This window comes from Lethenteron reissneri, chromosome 69, assembly GCF_015708825.2.
Source record: "Lethenteron reissneri isolate LAM-NWPU_2019-01 chromosome 69, ASM1570882v1, whole genome shotgun sequence".
NCBI lineage: Eukaryota > Metazoa > Chordata > Hyperoartia > Petromyzontiformes > Petromyzontidae > Lethenteron > Lethenteron reissneri.
In genome coordinates this window covers 10,037,989-10,058,457 of record NC_083847.1, presented here as the reverse complement: position 1 = coordinate 10,058,457, position 20,469 = coordinate 10,037,989, and the positions used below count along the sequence as shown (strand labels likewise).

The window sequence follows — 20,469 nt, the reverse complement described above, 5'->3', positions numbered from 1 at the left end:
TTGTTTTATTATGTTTTATTTTTATTATTTTATTACTTCCCTTCTACGTGACTTTACCGAAAGAAACAAGAAGATGAATCCCTGCAGTCACGAAAGCTTTAAATCGAAATGGGAGGCTGATCGATGCCCGAATGCGGTGAAGGGATGGCTCCCTATTGCTCAACCATGTTATGTATGCCGATGATCTGGTAATTGCTGCTCACTCGGAGGAAGAGTTGGAGACGCTACTGCTGAACCTGGAGCTTGCCACTAAGAGGTGGTGCCTTGCCATCAGCCCCACCAAAACTAAGCACCTGCCTGGGTATTTTGTACCATCGGACACTCCACCCCCACAACTCACAATTGGTGATAGGGCAGTTGTGGAGAGAGTGGAGAGTTTCCCATACCTGGGCAGTGTGCTCATGACCGACTCCGGTTCAACAGCAGAGGTCTCACTCCGAATCAGTCGAGCGGCATTATTTTTTCATCGGTTGCGTAACGCTGTGTGGAAGCAATTTGGTTTGTCGCTCCGCACGAAGCTTCAGGTCTTCTTGGCCATGGTCATTCCCTCCCTTCTCTACACTTGTGAAACGTGGACCCCCCTATTGGAACATCTTCGTCGGTTAGAAACATTTATGCTAGCCTGCCTACGATCCATCCTGGGTTTAACCAGGCTGGATTGTATGAGGAACTCACAAATCCTTGAAAGATCTGGACAAAGTCTCATTGGTGAGTTACATCCCGTTTCACAAAAAAAATCCCCTGATTTATAATATTTAAACAATGGATATTAATACGTAAATATACTAACAACATTATAAAGGCATGATAATAAAAGAAACATGGTTAATAAATGCATTCATTAATATGTCCTGTAGCTACAACAGCTCAGGGGAATGGTCGGAAAGTGAACACATTGGGCTCTATGGAGACACTACTTTTCACAACACTACTACACACTACTACACACTATGCACTAGATTACGATACGCTACTATACACTACACTACTATACTACGATACACAACACTACTACACACTAATATGCACTACATTACTATACACTAAACTACTATACTACGATACACTACACTACTACACACTACTGTGCACTACATTACTATACACTACAGTACTATACTCTACACTACTATACACTACACTACTATCCACTACACTCCGACACGTTACTATACACTACACTGCTATACACTACACTAATATACACTACTATACTATACACTTCTATACTCTACACTACTATACACTAGACTACACATTGGGCTCTATGGGGGCTCCTTAAGCGATTAGTCGTTAACAGGGGTGGTCGTTAACAGGGGTTCTACTGTATAAAGATATATTGCCTTATCTGTTATAATGTATGTGTAGTGACGAACTCAGAGACGAAAAGACTTGGAGGCACTTCTTTATTAGTGAACACCATTGGGATTAACAAACTTAATACAGAGGTATCTCGGTATACGTCGTTAATTCCTTCCAGAAGGTAGGACTTATACCGAAAATGACGTATACTAAACGAATTTTCCCATAATAAAGAAAGGGAAAGGAAATAATCCGTTCCAGAATATAAGAAATTATATTTTATATGGCATATTATACATTAATGGGGTTGTATAACATAATTTAGCCACTACTTATTACTAAAATGCATACATAAATTAAAATAAATGCATAAGTAAATTAAAATACATTGAAATAAAAATAAAATTTAACATCACTTTACCTTGCTGAGAGGAGTTGATAGCCTACGAGGATGGTGGTGAGGAAGGGGAGGAGTCGTGAACGGTGACTCATCCCGACCAATACAAGTTCTAGCAAGCGCGTCGTATCCCAAGCAAGACGTCGTGTCCCAAAACATTTTTTTCTCGTCAAAACACGGCATATACTAAATTCGATGTATTCCAAAGTGGTCGTATACCGAGGTATGATTGTATTTAGTCCGTCTATTATCGGTGACGCTACTCAGCCAGGACAGTTGGGAGGCTGTCTGACTAGCGGCGCCCCGAGGTGGTAGAGATGGAGACGACGACGAGAAGAATGGTGAATATGGTGAGAAGAATGGTGAAGATGACGAGTAGAATGCTGAAAACTATGAGAAGAATGGTGAAGATGACGAGAAGAATGGTGAAGATGACGAGAAGAATGGTGAAGACGATGAGAAGAATGGTGAAGATGGTGAGAAGAATGGTGAAGATGGTGAGAAGAATGGTGAAGATGATGAGAATGGTGAAGATGGTGATAAGAATGGTGAAGATGATGAGAAGAATGGTGAAGATGACGAGAAGAATGGTGAAGATGGTGAGAAGAATGGTGAAGATGATGAGAAGAATGGTGAAGATGACGAGAAGAATGGTGAAGATGGTGAGAAGAATGGTGAAGATGACGAGAAGAATTGTGAAGATGGTGAGAAGAATGGTGAAGATGATGAGAAGAATGGTGAAGATGACGAGAAGAATGGTGAAGATGACGAGTAGAATGATGAAGACTATGAGAAGAATGGTGAAGATGACGAGAAGAATGGTGAAGATGACGAGAAGAATGATGAAGACGATGAGAAGAATGGTGAAGATGATGAGAAGAATGGTGAAGATGATGAGAAGAACGGTGAAGATGATGAGAAGAATGGTGAAGATGACGAGAAGAATGGTGAAGATGACGAGAAGAATGGTGAAGATGGTGAGAAGAATGGTGAAGACGATGAGAAGAATGGTGAAGATGACGAGAAGAATTGTGAAGATGACGAGAAGAATGGTGAAGACGATAAGAAGAATGGTGAAGATGGTGAGAAGAATGGTGAAGACAACGAGAAGAATGGTGAAGATGACGAGAAGAATGGTGAAGACGATGAGAAGAATGGTGAAGATAGCGAGAAGAATGGTGAAGACGACGAGAAGAATGGTGAAGACGACGAGAAGAATGGTGAAAATGATGAGAAGAATGGTGAAGACGACGAGAAGAATGGTGAAGACGACGAGAAGAATGGTGAAGACGACGAGAATGGTGAAAATGACGAGAAGAATGGTGAAGATGATGAGAAGAATGGTGAAGATGACGAGAAGAATGGTGAAGACGACGAGAATGGTGAAAATGACGAGAAGAATGACGAAGACGACGAGAAGAATGGTGAAGATGGTGAGAAGAATGGTGAAGACGACGAGAAGAATGGTGAAGATGGTGAGAAGAATGGTGAAGACGACGAGAAGAATGGTGAAGATGACGAGAAGAATGGTGAAGATGACGAGAAGAATGGTGAAGACGACGAGAAGAATGGTGAAGACGATGAGAAGAATGGTGAAGACGACGAGAAGGATGGTGAAGATGGTGAGAAGAATGGTGAAGATGGCGAGAAGAATGGTGAAGATGACGAGAAGAACGGTGAAGATGACGAGAAGAATGGTGAAGACGATGAGAAGAATGGTGAAGATGATGAGTAGAATGCTGAAGACTATGAGAAGAATGGTGAAGATGACGAGAAGAATGGTGAAGATGACGAGAAGAATGGTGAAGACGATGAGAAGAATGGTGAAGACGTCGAGAAGGATGGTGAAGATGGTGAGAAGAATGGTGAAGACGATGAGAAGAATGGTGAAGACGACGAGAAGAATGGTGAAGACGACGAGAAGAATGGTGAAGATGGTGAGAAGAATGGTGAAGATGGTGAGAAGAATGGTGAAGATGACGAGAATGGTGAAGACGACGAGAAGAATGGTGAAGATGACGAGAATGGTGAAGACGATGAGAAGAATGGTGAAGATGGTGAGAATGGTGAAGATGACGAGAAGAATGGTGAAGATGGTGAGAAGAATGGTGAAGATGACGAGAAGAATTGTGAAGATGACGAGAAGAATGGTGAAGATGATGAGAATGGTGAAGATGATGAGAAGAATGGTGAAGATGATGAGAATGGTGAAGATGATGAGAAGAATGGTGAAGACGACGAGAAGAATGGTGAAGACGATGAGAAGGATGGTGAAGATGATGAGAAGAATGGTGAAGACGACGAGAAGAATGATGAAGACGACAAGAAGGATGGTGAAGATGATGAGAAGAATGGTGAAAACGACGAGAATGGTGAAGATGACGAGAAGAATGGTGAAGATGACGAGAATGGTGAAGACGACGAGAAGAATGGTGAAGACGACGAGAAGAATGGTGAAGATGATGAGAAGAATGGTGAAGATGGTGAGAAGAATGGTGAAGATGATGAAAAGAACGGTGAAGATGACGAGAAGAATGGTGAAGACGATGAGAAGAATGGTGAAGACGATGAGAAGAATGGTGAAGACGACGAGAAGAATGGCGACGAAGGACTTGAGCAGCACGACGGGGATCCCACTGCAACAACAGCCCCGAGGTCCCTGACAGGGGCCCCTCTTGTACTGTCACGTGGCCTCGCTCCGCCCCCAGCCACCCCCCCTTTCTAGAACCTACAAGTGGGTTCCTGGTGGGCCCCTTCCGTGAACGTTCCCCTAGATCCCCCTCTCGTGTATATCCTGGCCTGCTGACGTCAGGAATGCCATACGCCGCAGATCTCCTTTTCTGCCAGCAGCCAGCGCTATGCCACTACATGTGTATTATTTGTAGCTGTTTATCATATAAAAATAGTCGCGATGAATACAATGTGGGCAAAAACAAAATGAATCGAGCACTGTATTGTAATACCTCTATAATGTTCACATGAAAGAGACGATAGCCCAGTGGTTCTTAATCTGGGGTGTATTTATTAATTTATAATACATTTTTTTACAATTGAGAACCAAAGGGGTGCAAGGCTGCAATAAAGGTTAAGAAACACTGCTCTCTAGCCAATGGTGAAGGTTAAGAACCACTGCTCTACTCAACTGTAAAGCTGAAGAACCACTGCTATATAGCCTGTCGGGGGACGCTAACTGCTCGGGTGCCATCTGGCGGCCAGAATGTTTGCCGTAGAACGTAAAACAAATATTTGGGGCTGAATGCCAAAGGTTGTAAATATCGGGTAACGCTGTGGTGACATCTGCCCAAAGTAAAAAAGAAAACCATTAAGCAAACTTCAGTGCATGTACAAAATTCTCCATCGCGTTGTCCTTCATGAGGTGCCGCGAGATCAGACCGTGTTCGTCCCAGTGCTCAGCGAGCTGCATTGGCTTCTGGTCGCCCAAACGAATACATTGTTGTGAAATCAAATCAATCTTTACTTACGTAGCACAATTCGTGCATACAATTGCAATACAAAGTGCTTTAAAAGACGAATTTAAAGCGAATGACACAATATGTTTTAATAGCAATAAGATTCATACGTAAAAAAAAACAGACGTAACATTATAATATAAAGCATTAATACGCATACAATCAGGGCACCCTAATTAAAAGCCATATAAGGTCGCTATCATTACACACACAAAGTTCTTGCCACAAACGAACCATAACGATACAATGCTCCAGGAGCATAAAACATCACCACGTGAACTCCGCTCATCCTCGCAGCAGCTGCTTTTGGCCGACCGTCGGACAAAGACGGTGGTCATCGCATTATTGTGTGGCGCTTTCAGATGTATATACGATACATTATACACTACACCACTATACACTACACTACTATACACTACACTGCTATACACTACTGTACACTACACTTCTATACACTACACTATTTTCGTATGTGCTTCTGCGGCCGTCTGCAATGCTCTTCCTCCCAACATTAGCAAGCTGCTGGAGCTACCCACTTTTGAATCATCATTTCGATTGAAAACGAATTTCTTTAGAACTGCTTGTTTAGTTTTTTGTCCTTATCCCACACCTCTGAGTTGCATGGTTGGCTCCGTACCGTGCGAACGAAGTTCAACACACATACGTACTACACTATACACTGCATACTACACTACATTATGCACTACACTATTCTCTAAAGAACTATACACTTCACAATACACTACTATACAGTGCACTCCTAAACACTACACCTCACCTCCGATTAGCACGTTTGACTAAGTACGGTGCGAAAGAAGTTCCACACACACATACGTACATAAACGCGATTGGGTATGAATAAGTTGGGTACGTTTTTGCGACAGGACAAAAAGCGGAAGGGTGTAAAAATTGCGGTGTCACCGTACGGTATTGGCAATTTTTTTGCTGCTTATTGCTGATGCATTTATTGTGATACGTGACCTGTGCTCAGAGACTGCACAATGATGATAATGACGACGATGATGATGTGAAGTGTGTTGCTACACAAACTAAACTTGTTTAATCTGTAGAACTGGACAACAGTAAGGGAGGGAAAAAGGCGAATTCGATTAACTTTGCATTTTGCAACAAATACGACTGGTGGCTATCACCATTACACTTGCTATACCAGAGGATCTAATTTTAACGGCACGAACTTAATTTGAATGCGCCCCAGGGGAAGAAAAAGAGGCCGCCTAGGTTAAAATTAAAGAACGAAAAAGAGGGATCCGAGTTCAAATAAAAAATAAAACTGAAACCTCAAAATTTGAAAGCGTCATCGCAGCGGTACAAAAACTGAAATGCTTGGACGCGGCCAACTTTGACAACCCCACGGGCAAGACGCCGCCCCGTTGGCAAAAACTAAAAATATTCTAAACTCTTTTTTATTGTATCAGGGAAGGCACCACTGAGCTATGTCTATATTTTTCAGAAGCGACCTGGCCATCACAAATGATAGCTCAACGAAGTGGCTTATGACGTGGAAATGTATAGCAGCAACCAAATACCAAGAAATGTGTGTTGTTGGTTATAAATGTGGAGGGAAAACGCCGGAGGACCCAGATAAAAATCCACATGACCATGGAGAGAACATGCAAACTCCAAATATATAACAGGCGTCAGGGTTGGGACCGAACCCATGACCTCTTGTATATCAGGCAAGGTTAGTTAACATCTCCTAGCCACTGTGTCATGTGGTTCTGTGGCTACGTGAGCTGATGTCTATTCACATCACATCGGCATACGTATGTTTTATTATTATTATTTAAATTTGTGTTTTGTATTGTGTATCTGGTGCTCTGTGAAGGTCACGCGTAAAAAGCATGACCTTCGACACTGCTAGTGACGGCAGTCGTCGTTACCAAAGCGACTTCCTCGTAGTTTGGGTAGTCGCTGAATGTCTTTTGGTAGCCGGCGGGGGCAAGAGACGCGGGTCGCACGACCTGCTGGTACAGTGGTGTGCGGATGGTCGGAGGCAGTGGCGGCTGCTGCAAAGACACAAAGAGGAAATAGTGAAATAATCAGTTGCAAAATATCACGTAAACTATAAACTATTTTTTAATATTTATTGTACCAGGTGTAAGGCCCACTTAGCTGTAGCTCTTTTTCAGAAGCGACTTTGCCATCACAAATGATTGTTATTCTATGGTTCTTTCAGTAAAGTCACGTAGAAAAAGATAATAACAATAGAATAAAAAAATGAAAATAAAATGAATAAAAAAATAATACAAATATCAAGACGTTTCGATCGCAACACATCAGGAATAGGGAGGTTAGCCTCTGAAGGAAAGCTGTTTATAAAGGTTTAGGGATGGGCGGGGCAGCTAATGTTAATGTAGGAGAGGGCTCCGACACCGGCAGTAGGTCTACACCAATCAGAGAGCTGTTTATAAAGGTTTAGAGATGAGCGGGGCAGCTAATGTTAATGTGTGAGAGGGCTCCGACACCGGCAGTTGGTCTACACCAATCAAAGCATTGCACCTCGCTCCACACACCCACACTGCTGACGGTGGAGGTGGACAAGAAAACACAAATCAAGTCATGACCCAAAGTGGTTGATGACATCTTTACAATGATTGCTGAGTTTAAAACCGTTGTCTCGGTTGAAATTGTGTCTGTGTCTTTATATATGGATGGCTTCGTGAACAAATCTTTGTTGATAGCCAGTCAGTTTACAAAGTACCATCGTCTTAGAGAAATACATTTCACGTGAGCCAGCCGCATTAAAGTAATGATTAGCCAAGGCAGAAGTATTGGTCCTGCCGTGTTTCAAATCTGCCTTATGTTCACGAACATGGTCTGAGACATGTCGTTTGGTTTCCCCAATGTAACTGCTGCCGCAGATACAGCTTATTTTGTAGACGCTGGGATATTGAATGTCAGGAATCTTGTCCTTCAAAGATGGGATCAGGTCGCGAATATTATGCAATGTGTTAAATCAGACCTGGATCTTGTGTTTGTTCAAGATTTAGGAAATCTTTTTGGTTATCCCTGCTATGTAAGCAAAGGAAATGGTTTTGATTGGATCTTCAGATGGTTCCTTCCTCACGGTTGGGGTGATGGCTTTGTGGATTGTGTAGTGAGAATATCCATTCGCCTTGATAGTCTGGTGTACGTGTTTGAGTTCACAAATGATTGCTCGACGAAGTGGCTTATCATCATCATCATCGTGTGGAAATTTATAGCAGAAGCCAAGTTCTCCAGACACGGGATGTTGATTCTACATTCATAGAGACGGATATAGAACCATAGAGACTGAGACTCAGAGAACGAGAGACCCCACAGAGACCCATAGAGACCCATTGAAAAAATAAACTAAATCTAAACTATTATTTTACCAAGGTAAGGCCCACTGAACTGTATAGCCTTTTTTCAGAAGCGACCTGGCTATCACAAATGATAGCTCAACGAAGTGGGCTTATCATAATAATAATTATATTGCAATTCATAACGTGTGCAAATTTGCGGACGTAATGGCCGCAACTCAGAGGTGCAGAGACAAGCTCAGAGTCACTCGAAAGCGTGGTTGTAGAGGTGAGTTTTTAAGTGTCTCTTGACGGAGACGATTGAGGTGATGCTGCGAATGTGCAGAGGTATGGCGTTCCCGACAAAGGATGCATGGTTTTCCGGTAGCTGTTTTGATGCGTTCTTCAATGTAGGAAGCACGTGAGGCAAGGATAAGTTCGTTGGTTTTCCTGCAGGCAGCTCTATAGGCAGCTCGATCAGCAGGAAGACCACTTCGGGATGCGATCCTTTCAAGGCACCTCCTGATTCGCTTAGCAAAAGATGGCGTCTCTTGAGAGCCACCGAGTGTCATGGGAAAGCTGCCTAGTGGTTTGTGGTTTGAATGGTGCCAGTTTGTCCAGCGCCACCCTCAGGTCAGCTTCTAGCTTGAGAGTTGGATCGGATGATGGGGATAACAATGAAGGCGAATTTGCGAGGAGGTGCTGTAGAGTGGAAAACTTGATACCCTTGAAATTACGGGAGTGGCGGGTGGTTTTAATGGCGATTGGCTTAGGGAATTTGAAGGGAAAATAGGAAGAGGTGGTTGTCGGAGTAACCAGTTTGCGACGATCCAAGTCAGGTTTCAGAACCAGGTCGAGCATACTCTCAACATTTGTTGAGGAAGCTCTGGTGGGGCCTGAGTTGGTGATGACCAGATTATGGCAGAACCAGGTTGACTCGAGGTGGTTATCAATGGAGGTTGGGGTATTGCCAGGGCAATTAAATTCTCCAGTAAGCACGAGCCTGTGAGGTGGGATAAGAATGAGGTAAAGAAATTCGGAAAGCTCGTTTAAGAAGGTAGTGATGCTGCTATCTGGAGGGCGATAGATGTAAATGAGGGAAAAGCACTCGGTGTTAGTAGTGAGGGACACGGACTGGACCTCAGATGTGGCGGGAGCCATCGGTAGATAGAGCTTTTTAACCAATACCTCTGGCGTTGCTGAGCATTGCTTTAACGCTGTGGGCTCACACGAAATTGATTTTTCCAAGACGAAGGTACTCTGCAAACCCACCGGCTATCATCAGATATGTGTTCATGAAGCCATTCAAATATATAAACACAGACACAACTTCAACCGAGAAGATGGGTACAAACTGAGCAATCATTGGAAGGACGTTATTAACCAGGTAAAGTCTTAACTGACTGTGATGTTTCCACCCTACCTGCCTATTTCAGCTGTTATTTCCGACTCTTTGTGTGTCATTCTCTCTTTGTGTCTTCCTCTCACCATGTGTACCTCTTGCTCTTAGGGGTTGTTTGTTCTTGTTGCCCAGCTCTGACATTGACATGCTAATCTTCTCATTAGCACACCTCTGGTGAATGAGCTGTCTCACAATTGACATGCTAATCTCTCACATTTACTTTTACGTACAAATTCCTTGTCTAGCTTCGCCCACTTACCCTTGGGTTGGGCCCACCAAAATCCTATATAAACTCTCGTTGCAGCAGCTCTTTCTCCTAAGTCAGCAGACCTCCTGCTGTGTTTGTTGACGGTTGCTTGTGTTGCAAGCGAAACGTCGTGATCTATTATTTTTTCTACCTACGTGACTTTACCAAAAGAACCAAATAGTGACAGACAACTGAAAATACATGATGAAAAACCACACGCGTGAACACGAATACACATGGAGTGAGACTGAGAAGCACGAAGAGAGATGCATGAGAAAGAAAGGAAAACGAAGAATAATACCAGGATAAAAAAGGCAGGCGCGGATATAAACTGACAGAATAAAGAGACGTTAACGCTTTCCCATACCGATAACGTATGATTAAGTCATCAGATGTTTCTTCTGATTTCATTCCGATGACGTGTACGTGTTCAGAACAGAATCGGAAGAAAAACTAAAATTAAATAATTTTATCGGCACCGAGGCACCCACTGGGGTTGCTTAGCAAAGTTTGTGGCATCAGTTACCGGTGGGTGTGTCACTAGGGTTCTCTGCGGCGAGATACGTCTTTGAAGCGCAATGACGCTACTGCGACTACAACTCTCTCTAAATAAAAGTAATGCTGAGAACCACTTGAGCGTTCCGAAATTCAGGGGTCAACAGGACACCACCCACCTACCCTGCAACTTGCAAACATCTCGGACATGGCAAAGGGGTTTATACGAGTCAGAGACGAACACATATAAAGAGAGAGAACAAAGATCTCCATTCAGCGTTATCACGGTTTTTTGATCAGATCGCGTAAATGTTGTCGTAAACTCACCTCCACTCCAACAAAGCAAATTATTAAGGTGCGTCACGTAAACAAAAACATGTTAAATCTCCGTTAAGCATGCAAATAACAATAGTAGAGGTTCCTGTCAATCAGCGCCACATACAGTGCCGGATTATCCTAAAAGCACAAGTAGCATATGCTATGGGCCCCGCACTTTCAAGGGCCCCGTGCTAAATGATTTTAAGCTATCAATTCTGGTTCAGTGATTCTGCACTTGCTCTATTATTATAGTACTATACTGCCTTCAACTTTTATGAACGACTGGGTGTTTAAGGTTAGCGATTTATTGCATTATCTGGCTGTATAGCAAATGAAAAAATACAATAACATTACTATGCAAGTAAAAAATTCGTGGTTTAATATTTACGTGTTTATTTATTTATTTCGGGGCCCTTTATAACACATGCTACACGCCCCGCACTAGCTTCATCCGGCACCGGCCACATGAAGTGTGTGTGATCTGGAGACTCATGCCGTCCCATTGTGACCCATCCAATCTCACCTTTGCCAAAGATTGGCTGGTCCTCCCAATGCCAGCCGTCCTGCCGCACCAAATCAGACCATGTTAGCGTCGCGCTGGCAATTATACTCTTTGTTTTTTTCAGTAAAGTCACGTAGGTTAATCAAGTGAAGAGAAGTCCCAAGAGGCACGACCTTATATATACTGGTTAAGGGGGGAGGAGCCAGGATGGGCCGCGGGAGAGGAGTTGTGAGATGGTCAGTACTGCTGCTGGAACTGAGCCTTTGTAATGTAGATGGCAGAAGTAGATAAGTAAGCTAGGATTAAGCCGCCTTTTGTTATGCTTTTGGGTAGGTAAAATTCAAAGCAGGTAACTAAAGTAAAAAAGAAGTTAAATATGATAAGCAACGTGTGGTGATGTTGATGGTGGTGCGTGGAGCTGGGGGTAACAGACTGGTAATATGGATATGTTTAAGAAGATAAATCTAAACTGGCTGTCTATCAGTAAACTGCACGGTAACTAAAGTTTAACTTGGTTAATTGCATCTTTCCAATGATTGCTCAATCTGAATCCATCATCTCGGTTGAAGTTATGTCTGTGTTTGTATATCTGGATGGCCTCATGGACAAATATTTGTTAGTATCCAGGAGGTTTGCAAAGTACCTTGGTATCTGAGAACACAATTTAATGCGAGCCAGCAGTATTTTAACAGTGGTCAGCCATGGCCGACGAATTCGTCTTAACATGTTTCAAATTCGACTTGTGCTCGCGAATGCGGTCAGCAATGTGTCGTTTCGTTTCCCCGATATAGCAGTCACCACAGGTACAACTTAATCTGTAAACAACGGGGTACTGTAATTCAGGAATGGCGTCCTTTGCGTATGGGATCAGATCACGGTTTTTGTGTACTGTATTTAATAAATTAAATCACGTCGAGATTTAATTTATTTGTTTTCTTTTTTAACCTACGTGACTTTACCGAAAAAACCAAAGAGTATGAATCCTTGCAGTCACGAAAGCTTCAAATCGAGAGTCAATTAGTCGCTGCAATCAAAGGAGTATTTCATCCGTAGACCAAATGGGAATCCGAGATCAGATTTTTCTCCAGGTTGCATTTGCTCAACCAAGATGAAGGTTTGATCGAGTGAATATTTAACGTTTAGCCAGGGAATAACTGTGGAGACTAGCATCGTCTCACGGGAAAGAATGATCCGGGAGATTAGCCTGCGAGAATTGTGACATTTGGATGCTGATGCGATCAACGTCAGGGTCCAAATGACGTCAGATAACCTTTAATGTCTACTGTGAAGCAGATGCCAGTTTACGCTGCCATCAAACACCGTCACTCCACTCTGCCATCAAACACCGTCACTCCACTCTGATATCAAACACCGTCACCCCACTCTGCCATTAAACACCATCACGCCACTCTGATATCAAACACCATCACTCCACTCTAACTTCACCTTGTCCCTGTCCTCGCACCCGAGCCTGACGTGATGGCAGTGTCAATGGCTTGCGGCTCCTGCATTCCGAGACACTGAAGGAGACATTCTTGTTCATATTCAGAATTATTCTTTGTTTTTTTCGGTAAAGTCACGTATAAAAATAAAATAATAAATTAAATAATAGCATACGACGTTTCGATTGCAACACAAGCAATCATCATCAGGTATAATGAAATAGCGACATAGAATATAACCAGAAAACTATAGACAGACATATAAGCAGACAGATATCACCAAGATACATAGAGAGAGCAACCCAGGTACAGAGAGAGGTGATCGTCTCTGTGGGGTGGCCTTAAATAGACAGAGGGGGGCGGAGGCAGAGAGAGGGAGGGGGTAGGGAAAACATTTACATGTCAATGAGTACGAAGGGAGGGGAGTAAGCAGGCTTAGAGAATATTTACTGAAGGAGATACATTCAAACGTAACACTAAGCTTGTTGTTCTGACGTTCAGACCCCGTGCCCCTACTGGACATCTGTGAAGAACAGCTTCATAGCTCATCGGATTCCTTCAGTATACATACAGATTTCTGAAACACTGCCCTTGCCATCCCAGACCATACTTCACCACGCTTGTCGGTGCAGTTTGGTGAAGTTAAACTATAAACTAAACACGAACAAAAATTGTACGGGGTATGGCCCACTGAGTTATGTAACAGTTGTTCATACGCGACCTGGCTATCACCATCATCACGTGGACATTTATAGCAAACTAGCGGAAGTACCCGGCTTTGCCCGGGTGAAAAATATATTTCTTAAAAACCTTACATATATATACACAGATACTAAGGTATTGTCAAAGCCCGGTGGGCCGTTTGTACATTTCTATACCAACAAATATATAAGAGGCTTGCACAAGTTCAAAAAGTTGTAGAAAGTGTGGGGTAAATAGTTGATGTAAAAGGTTTCCGAAAATTGTGCCCCCCCCCCTCAAAAAATATCTTTACCCCTCGTAGGTATATATACCTACACACCTTACATACAACAGAGGAAGTAGTATCTATTGACTCTGTAGTAGTATCTACTGACAGTACCGTAGTATCTACTGAGCCAGTAGTAGCTACTGACTGTGTAGTAGTATTTAGTGACTGTAGTAACTACTGATCATAGTAGTATTTACTGGGCCTAAAGTAGTATCTACCGACTATATAGTCGTAACGACTAACTGTATAGTATCTGCTGACTATAGTAGTATCCACTGACTATAGTAGTAACTACTAACTCTATAGGAGTATCTACTCACTCTATAATAGTATCTACTGACTCTAGTAGCTACTCACCGTGGTAGTATGTACTGACTGTATAGTAGTATATACTGACTGTAGCAGTATTGACTGACTGTAGTGGTATATACTGACTGTTTTAGTATCTACTAACTCTATATAGCAGTATCTACCAACTCGATAGCAGTATCTACTATCACTACAGCAGTGTATACCGACTGAGGTGGTACCTGCTATCACTACAGCAGTGCATACTGACTGGTGGTACCTGCTATGATTATAGCAGTGCATAGTGACTGGTGGTACCTGCTATGATTACAGCAGTGCATATTGTGGTGGTACCTGCTATGATTACAGTAGTGCATATTGTGGTGGTACCTGCTATGATTACAGTAGTGCATATTGTGGTGGTACCTGCTATGATTACAGCAGTGCATATTGTGGTGGTACCTGCTATGATTACAGCTGTGCATACTGACTGGTGGTACCTGCTAGGATTACAGCAGTGCATATTGTGGTGGTACCTGCTATGATTACAGCTGTGCATACTGACTGGTGGTACCTGCTAGGATTACAGCAGTGCATATTGTGGTGGTACCTGCTATGAAGACGACGAGAAGAATGGTGAAGATGACGAGAAGAATGGTGAAGATGACGAGAAGAATGGTGAAGATGACGAGAAGAATGGTGAAGGCGACGAGAAGAATGGTGAAGATGATGAGAAGAATGGTGAAGATGACGAGAAGGATGGTGAAGATGGTGAGAAGAATGGTGAAGATGACGAGAAGAATGGTGAAGATGACGAGAAGAACGGTGAAGATGACGAGAAGAATGGTGAAGACGATGAGAAGAATGGTGAAGATGACGAGTAGAATGCTGAAGACTATGAGAAGAATGGTGAAGATGACGAGAAGAATGGTGAAGATGACGAGAAGAATGGTGAAGATGACGAGAAGAATGGTGAAGACGATGAGAAGAATGGTGAAGACGACGAGAAGGATGGTGAAGATGGTGAGAAAAATGCTGAAGACTATGAGAAGAATGGTGAAGATGACGAGAAGAACGGTGAAGATGAGAAGAATGGTGAAGACGATGAGAAGAATGGTGAAGATGACGAGTAGAATGCTGAAGACTATGAGAAGAATGGTGAAGATGACGAGAAGAATGGTGAAGACGATGAGAAGAATGGTGAAGACGACGAGAAGGATGGTGAAGATGGTGAGAAGAATGGTGAAGACGACGAGAATAATGGTGAAGACGACGAGAAGAATGGTGAAGACGACGAGAAGAATGGTGAAGATGGTGAGAAGAATGGTGAAGATGGTGAGAAGAATGGTGAAGATGACGAGAATGGTGAAGACGACGAGAAGAATGGTGAAGATGACGAGAATGGTGAAGACGACGAGAAGAATGGTGAAGATGACGAGAATGGTGAAGACGACGAGAAGAATGGTGAAGATGATGAGAATGGTGAAGATGATGAGAAGAATGGTGAAGATGACGAGAAGAATGGCGACGAAGGACTTGAGCAGCACGACGGGGATCCCACTCCAACAACAGCCCCGAGGTCTCCTACAGGGGCCCCTCTTATACTGTCAGCGTGGCCTGGTGGGCCCCTTCCGTGAACGTTCCCCTAGATCCCCCTCTCGTGTATATCCTGGCCTGCTGACGCCACAGATCTCCTTTTCTGCCAGCAGCCAGCGCTATGCCACTACATGTGTATTATTTGTAACTGTTTATCATATAAAAATAGTCGCGATGAATACAATGTGGGCAAAAACAAAATGAATCGAGCACTGTATTGTAATACCTCTATAATGTTCACATGAAAGAGACGATAGCCCAGTGGTTCTTAATCTGGGGTGTATTTATTAATTTATAATACATTGTTTTACAATTGAGAACCAAAGGGGTGCAAGGCTGCAATAAAGTTAAGAAACACTGCTCTCTAGCCAATGGTGAAGGTTAAGAACCACTGCTCTACTCAACTGTAAAGCTGAAGAACCACTGCTATATAGCCTGTCGGGGGACGCTAACTGCTCGGGTGCAATCTGGCGGCCAGAATGTTTGCCGTAGAACGTAAAACAAATATTTGGGGCTGAATGCCAAAGGTTGTAAATATCGGGTAACGCTGTGGTGACATCTGCCCAAAGTAAAAAAAGAAAACCATTAAGCAAACTTCAGTGCATGTACAAAATTCTCCATCGCGTTGTCCTTCATGAGGTGCCGCGAGATCAGACCGTGTTCGTCCCAGTGCTCAGCGAGCTGCATTGGCTTCTGGTCGCCCAAACGAATACATTGTTGTGAAATCAAATCAAACTTTACTTACGTAGCACAATTCGTGCATACAATTGCAATACAAAGTGCTTTAAAAGACGAATTTAAAGCTAATGACACAATATGTTTTAATAGCAATAATATTAATACGTAAAAAAAACCAGACGTAACATTATAATATAAAGCATTAATACGCATACAATCAGGGCACCCTAATTAAAAGCCATATAAGGTCGCTATCATTACACACACAAAGTTCTTGCCACAAACGAACCATAACGATACAATGCTCCAGGAGCATAAAACATCACCACGTGAACTCCGCTCATCCTCGCAGCAGCTGCTTTTGGCCGACCGTCGGACAAAGACGGTGGTCATCGCATTATTGTGTGGCGCTTTCAGATGTATATACGATACATTATACACTACACCACTATACACTACACTACTATACACTACACTGCTATACACTACTGTACACTACACTTCTATACACTACACTACTTTCGTATGTGCTTCTGCGGCCGTCTGCAATGCTCTTCCTCCCAACATTAGCAAGCTGCTGGAGCTACCCACTTTTGAATCATCATTTCGATTGAAAACGAATTTCTTTAGAACTGCTTGTTTAGTTTTTTGTCCTTATCCCACACCTCTGAGTTGCATGGTTGGCTCCGTACCGTGCGAACGAAGTTCAACACACATACGTACTACACTATACACTGCATACTACACTACATTATGCACTACACTATTCTCTAAAGAACTATACACTTCACAATACACTACTATACAGTGCACTCCTAAACACTACACCTCACCTCTGATTAGCACGTTTGACTAAGTACGGTGCGAAAGAAGTTCCACACACACATACGTACATAAACGCGATTGGGTATGAATAAGTTGGGTACGTTTTTGCGACAGGACAAAACGCGGAAGGGTGTAAAAATTGCGGTGTCACCGTACGGTATTGGCAATTTTTTTGCTGCTTATTGCTGATGCATTTATTGTGATACGTGACCTGTGCTCAGAGACTGCACAATGATGATAATGACGACGATGATGATGTGAAGTGTGTTGCTACACAAACTAAACTTGTTTAATCTGTAGAACTGGACAACAGTAAGGGAGGGAAAAAGGCGAATTCGATTAACTTTGCATTTTGCAACAAATACGACTGGTGGCTATCACCATTACACTTGCTATACCAGAGGATCTAATTTTAACGGCACGAACTTAATTTGAATGCGCCCCAGGGGAAGAAAAAGAGGCCGCCTAGGTTAAAATTAAAGAACGAAAAAGAGGGATCCGAGTTCAAATAAAAAATAAAACTGAAACCTCAAAATTTGAAAGCGTCATCGCAGCGGTACAAAAACTGAAATGCTTGGACGCGGCCAACTTTGACAACCCCACGGGCAAGACGCCGCCCCGTTGGCAAAAACTAAAAATATTCTAAACTCTTTTTTATTGTATCAGGGAAGGCACCACTGAGCTATGTCTATATTTTTCAGAAGCGACCTGGCCATCACAAATGATAGCTCAACGAAGTGGCTTATGACGTGGAAATGTATAGCAGCAACCAAATACCAAGAAATGTGTGTTGTTGGTTATAAATGTGGAGGGAAAACGCCGGAGGACCCAGATAAAAATCCACATGACCATGGAGAGAACATGCAAACTCCAAATATATAACAGGCGTCAGGGTTGGGACCGAACCCATGACCTCTTGTATATCAGGCAAGGTTAGTTAACATCTCCTAGCCACTGTGTCATGTGGTTCTGTGGCTACGTGAGCTGATGTCTATTCACATCACATCGGCATACGTATGTTTTATTATTATTATTTAAATTTGTGTTTTGTATTGTGTATCTGGTGCTCTGTGAAGGTCACGCGTAAAAAGCATGACCTTCGACACTGCTAGTGACGGCAGTCGTCGTTACCAAAGCGACTTCCTCGTAGTTTGGGTAGTCGCTGAATGTCTTTTGGTAGCCGGCGGGGGCAAGAGACGCGGGTCGCACGACCTGCTGGTACAGTGGTGTGCGGATGGTCGGAGGCAGTGGCGGCTGCTGCAAAGACACAAAGAGGAAATAGTGAAATAATCAGTTGCAAAATATCACGTAAACTATAAACTATTTTTTAATATTTATTGTACCAGGTGTAAGGCCCACTTAGCTGTAGCTCTTTTTCAGAAGCGACTTTGCCATCACAAATGATTGTTATTCTATGGTTCTTTCAGTAAAGTCACGTAGAAAAAGATAATAACAATAGAATAAAAAAATGAAAATAAAATGAATAAAAAAATAATACAAATATCAAGACGTTTCGATCGCAACACATCAGGAATAGGGAGGTTAGCCTCTGAAGGAAAGCTGTTTATAAAGGTTTAGGGATGGGCGGGGCAGCTAATGTTAATGTAGGAGAGGGCTCCGACACCGGCAGTAGGTCTACACCAATCAGAGAGCTGTTTATAAAGGTTTAGAGACGAGCGGGGCAGCTAATGTTAATGTGTGAGAGGGCTCCGACACCGGCAGTTGGTCTACACCAATCAAAGCATTGCACCTCGCTCCACACACCCACACTGCTGACGGTGGAGGTGGACAAGAAAACACAAATCAAGTCATGACCCAAAGTGGTTGATGACATCTTTACAATGATTGCTGAGTTTAAAACCGTTGTCTCGGTTGAAATTGTGTCTGTGTCTTTATATATGGATGGCTTCGTGAACAAATCTTTGTTGATAGCCAGTCAGTTTACAAAGTACCATCGTCTTAGAGAAATACATTTCACGTGAGCCAGCCGCATTAAAGTAATGATTAGCCAAGGCAGAAGTATTGGTCCTGCCGTGTTTCAAATCTGCCTTATGTTCACGAACATGGTCTGAGACATGTCGTTTGGTTTCCCCAATGTAACTGCTGCCGCAGATACAGCTTATTTTGTAGACGCTGGGATATTGAATGTCAGGAATCTTGTCCTTCACAGATGGGATCAGGTCGCGAATATTATGCAATGTGTTAAATCAGACCTGGATCTTGTGTTTGTTCAAGATTTAGGAAATCTTTTTGGTTATCCCTGCTATGTAAGCAAAGGAAATGGTTTTGATTGGATCTTCAGATGGTTCCTTCCTCACGGTTGGGGTGATGGCTTTGTGGATTGTGTAGTGAGAATATCCATTCGCCTTGATAGTCTGGTGTACGTGTTTGAGTTCACAAATGATTGCTCGACGAAGTGGCTTATCATCATCATCATCGTGTGGAAATTTATAGCAGAAGCCAAGTTCTCCAGACACGGGATGTTGATTCTACATTCATAGAGACGGATATAGAACCATAGAGACTGAGACTCAGAGAACGAGAGACCCCACAGAGACCCATAGAGACCCATTGAAAAAATAAACTAAATCTAAACTATTATTTTACCAAGGTAAGGCCCACTGAACTGTATAGCCTTTTTTCAGAAGCGACCTGGCTATCACAAATGATAGCTCAACGAAGTGGGCTTATCATAATAATAATTATATTGCAATTCATAACGTGTGCAAATTTGCGGACGTAATGGCCGCAACTCAGAGGTGCAGAGACAAGCTCAGAGTCACTCGAAAGCGTGGTTGTAGAGGTGAGTTTTTAAGTGTCTCTTGACGGAGACGATTGAGGTGATGCTGCGAATGTGCAGAGGTATGGCGTTCCCGACAAAGGATGCATGGTTTTCCGGTAGCTGTTTTGATGCGTTCTCCAATGTAGGAAGCACGTGAGGCAAGGATAAGTTCGTTGGTTTTCCTGCAGGCAGCTCTATAGGCAGCTCGATCAGCAGGAAGACCACTTCGGGATGCGATCCTTTCAAGGCACCTCCTGATTCGCTTAGCAAAAGATGGCGTCTCTTGAGAGCCACCGAGTGTCATGGGAAAGCTGCCTAGTGGTTTGTGGTTTGAATGGTGCCAGTTTGTCCAGCGCCACCCTCAGGTCAGCTTCTAGCTTGAGAGTTGGATCGGATGATGGGGATAACAATGAAGGCGAATTTGCGAGGAGGTGCTGTAGAGTGGAAAACTTGATACCCTTGAAATTACGG

At 43.0% G+C, this 20,469-nt stretch overlaps 1 protein-coding gene across 1 annotated transcript in view; it reads right to left on the bottom strand.

Annotated features, from left to right (window-relative positions):
- Positions 1-5,021: 5,021 nt before the first annotated feature.
- LOC133360707 (E3 ubiquitin-protein ligase RNF12-B-like) overlaps positions 5,022-20,469 on the bottom strand; it is a 37,259-nt gene continuing 21,811 nt past the window's right edge. Inside the window, exons 6-10 of the mRNA XM_061579492.1 lie at positions 18,348-18,473; positions 12,864-12,937; positions 11,439-11,478; positions 7,071-7,196; positions 5,022-5,129 (exon numbers count right to left, since the gene is read on the bottom strand). Coding sequence (XP_061435476.1) covers positions 5,022-5,129; positions 7,071-7,196; positions 11,439-11,478; positions 12,864-12,937; positions 18,348-18,473 — 474 coding nt within the window. The remainder of the gene's footprint in view (positions 5,130-7,070; positions 7,197-11,438; positions 11,479-12,863; positions 12,938-18,347; positions 18,474-20,469) is intronic.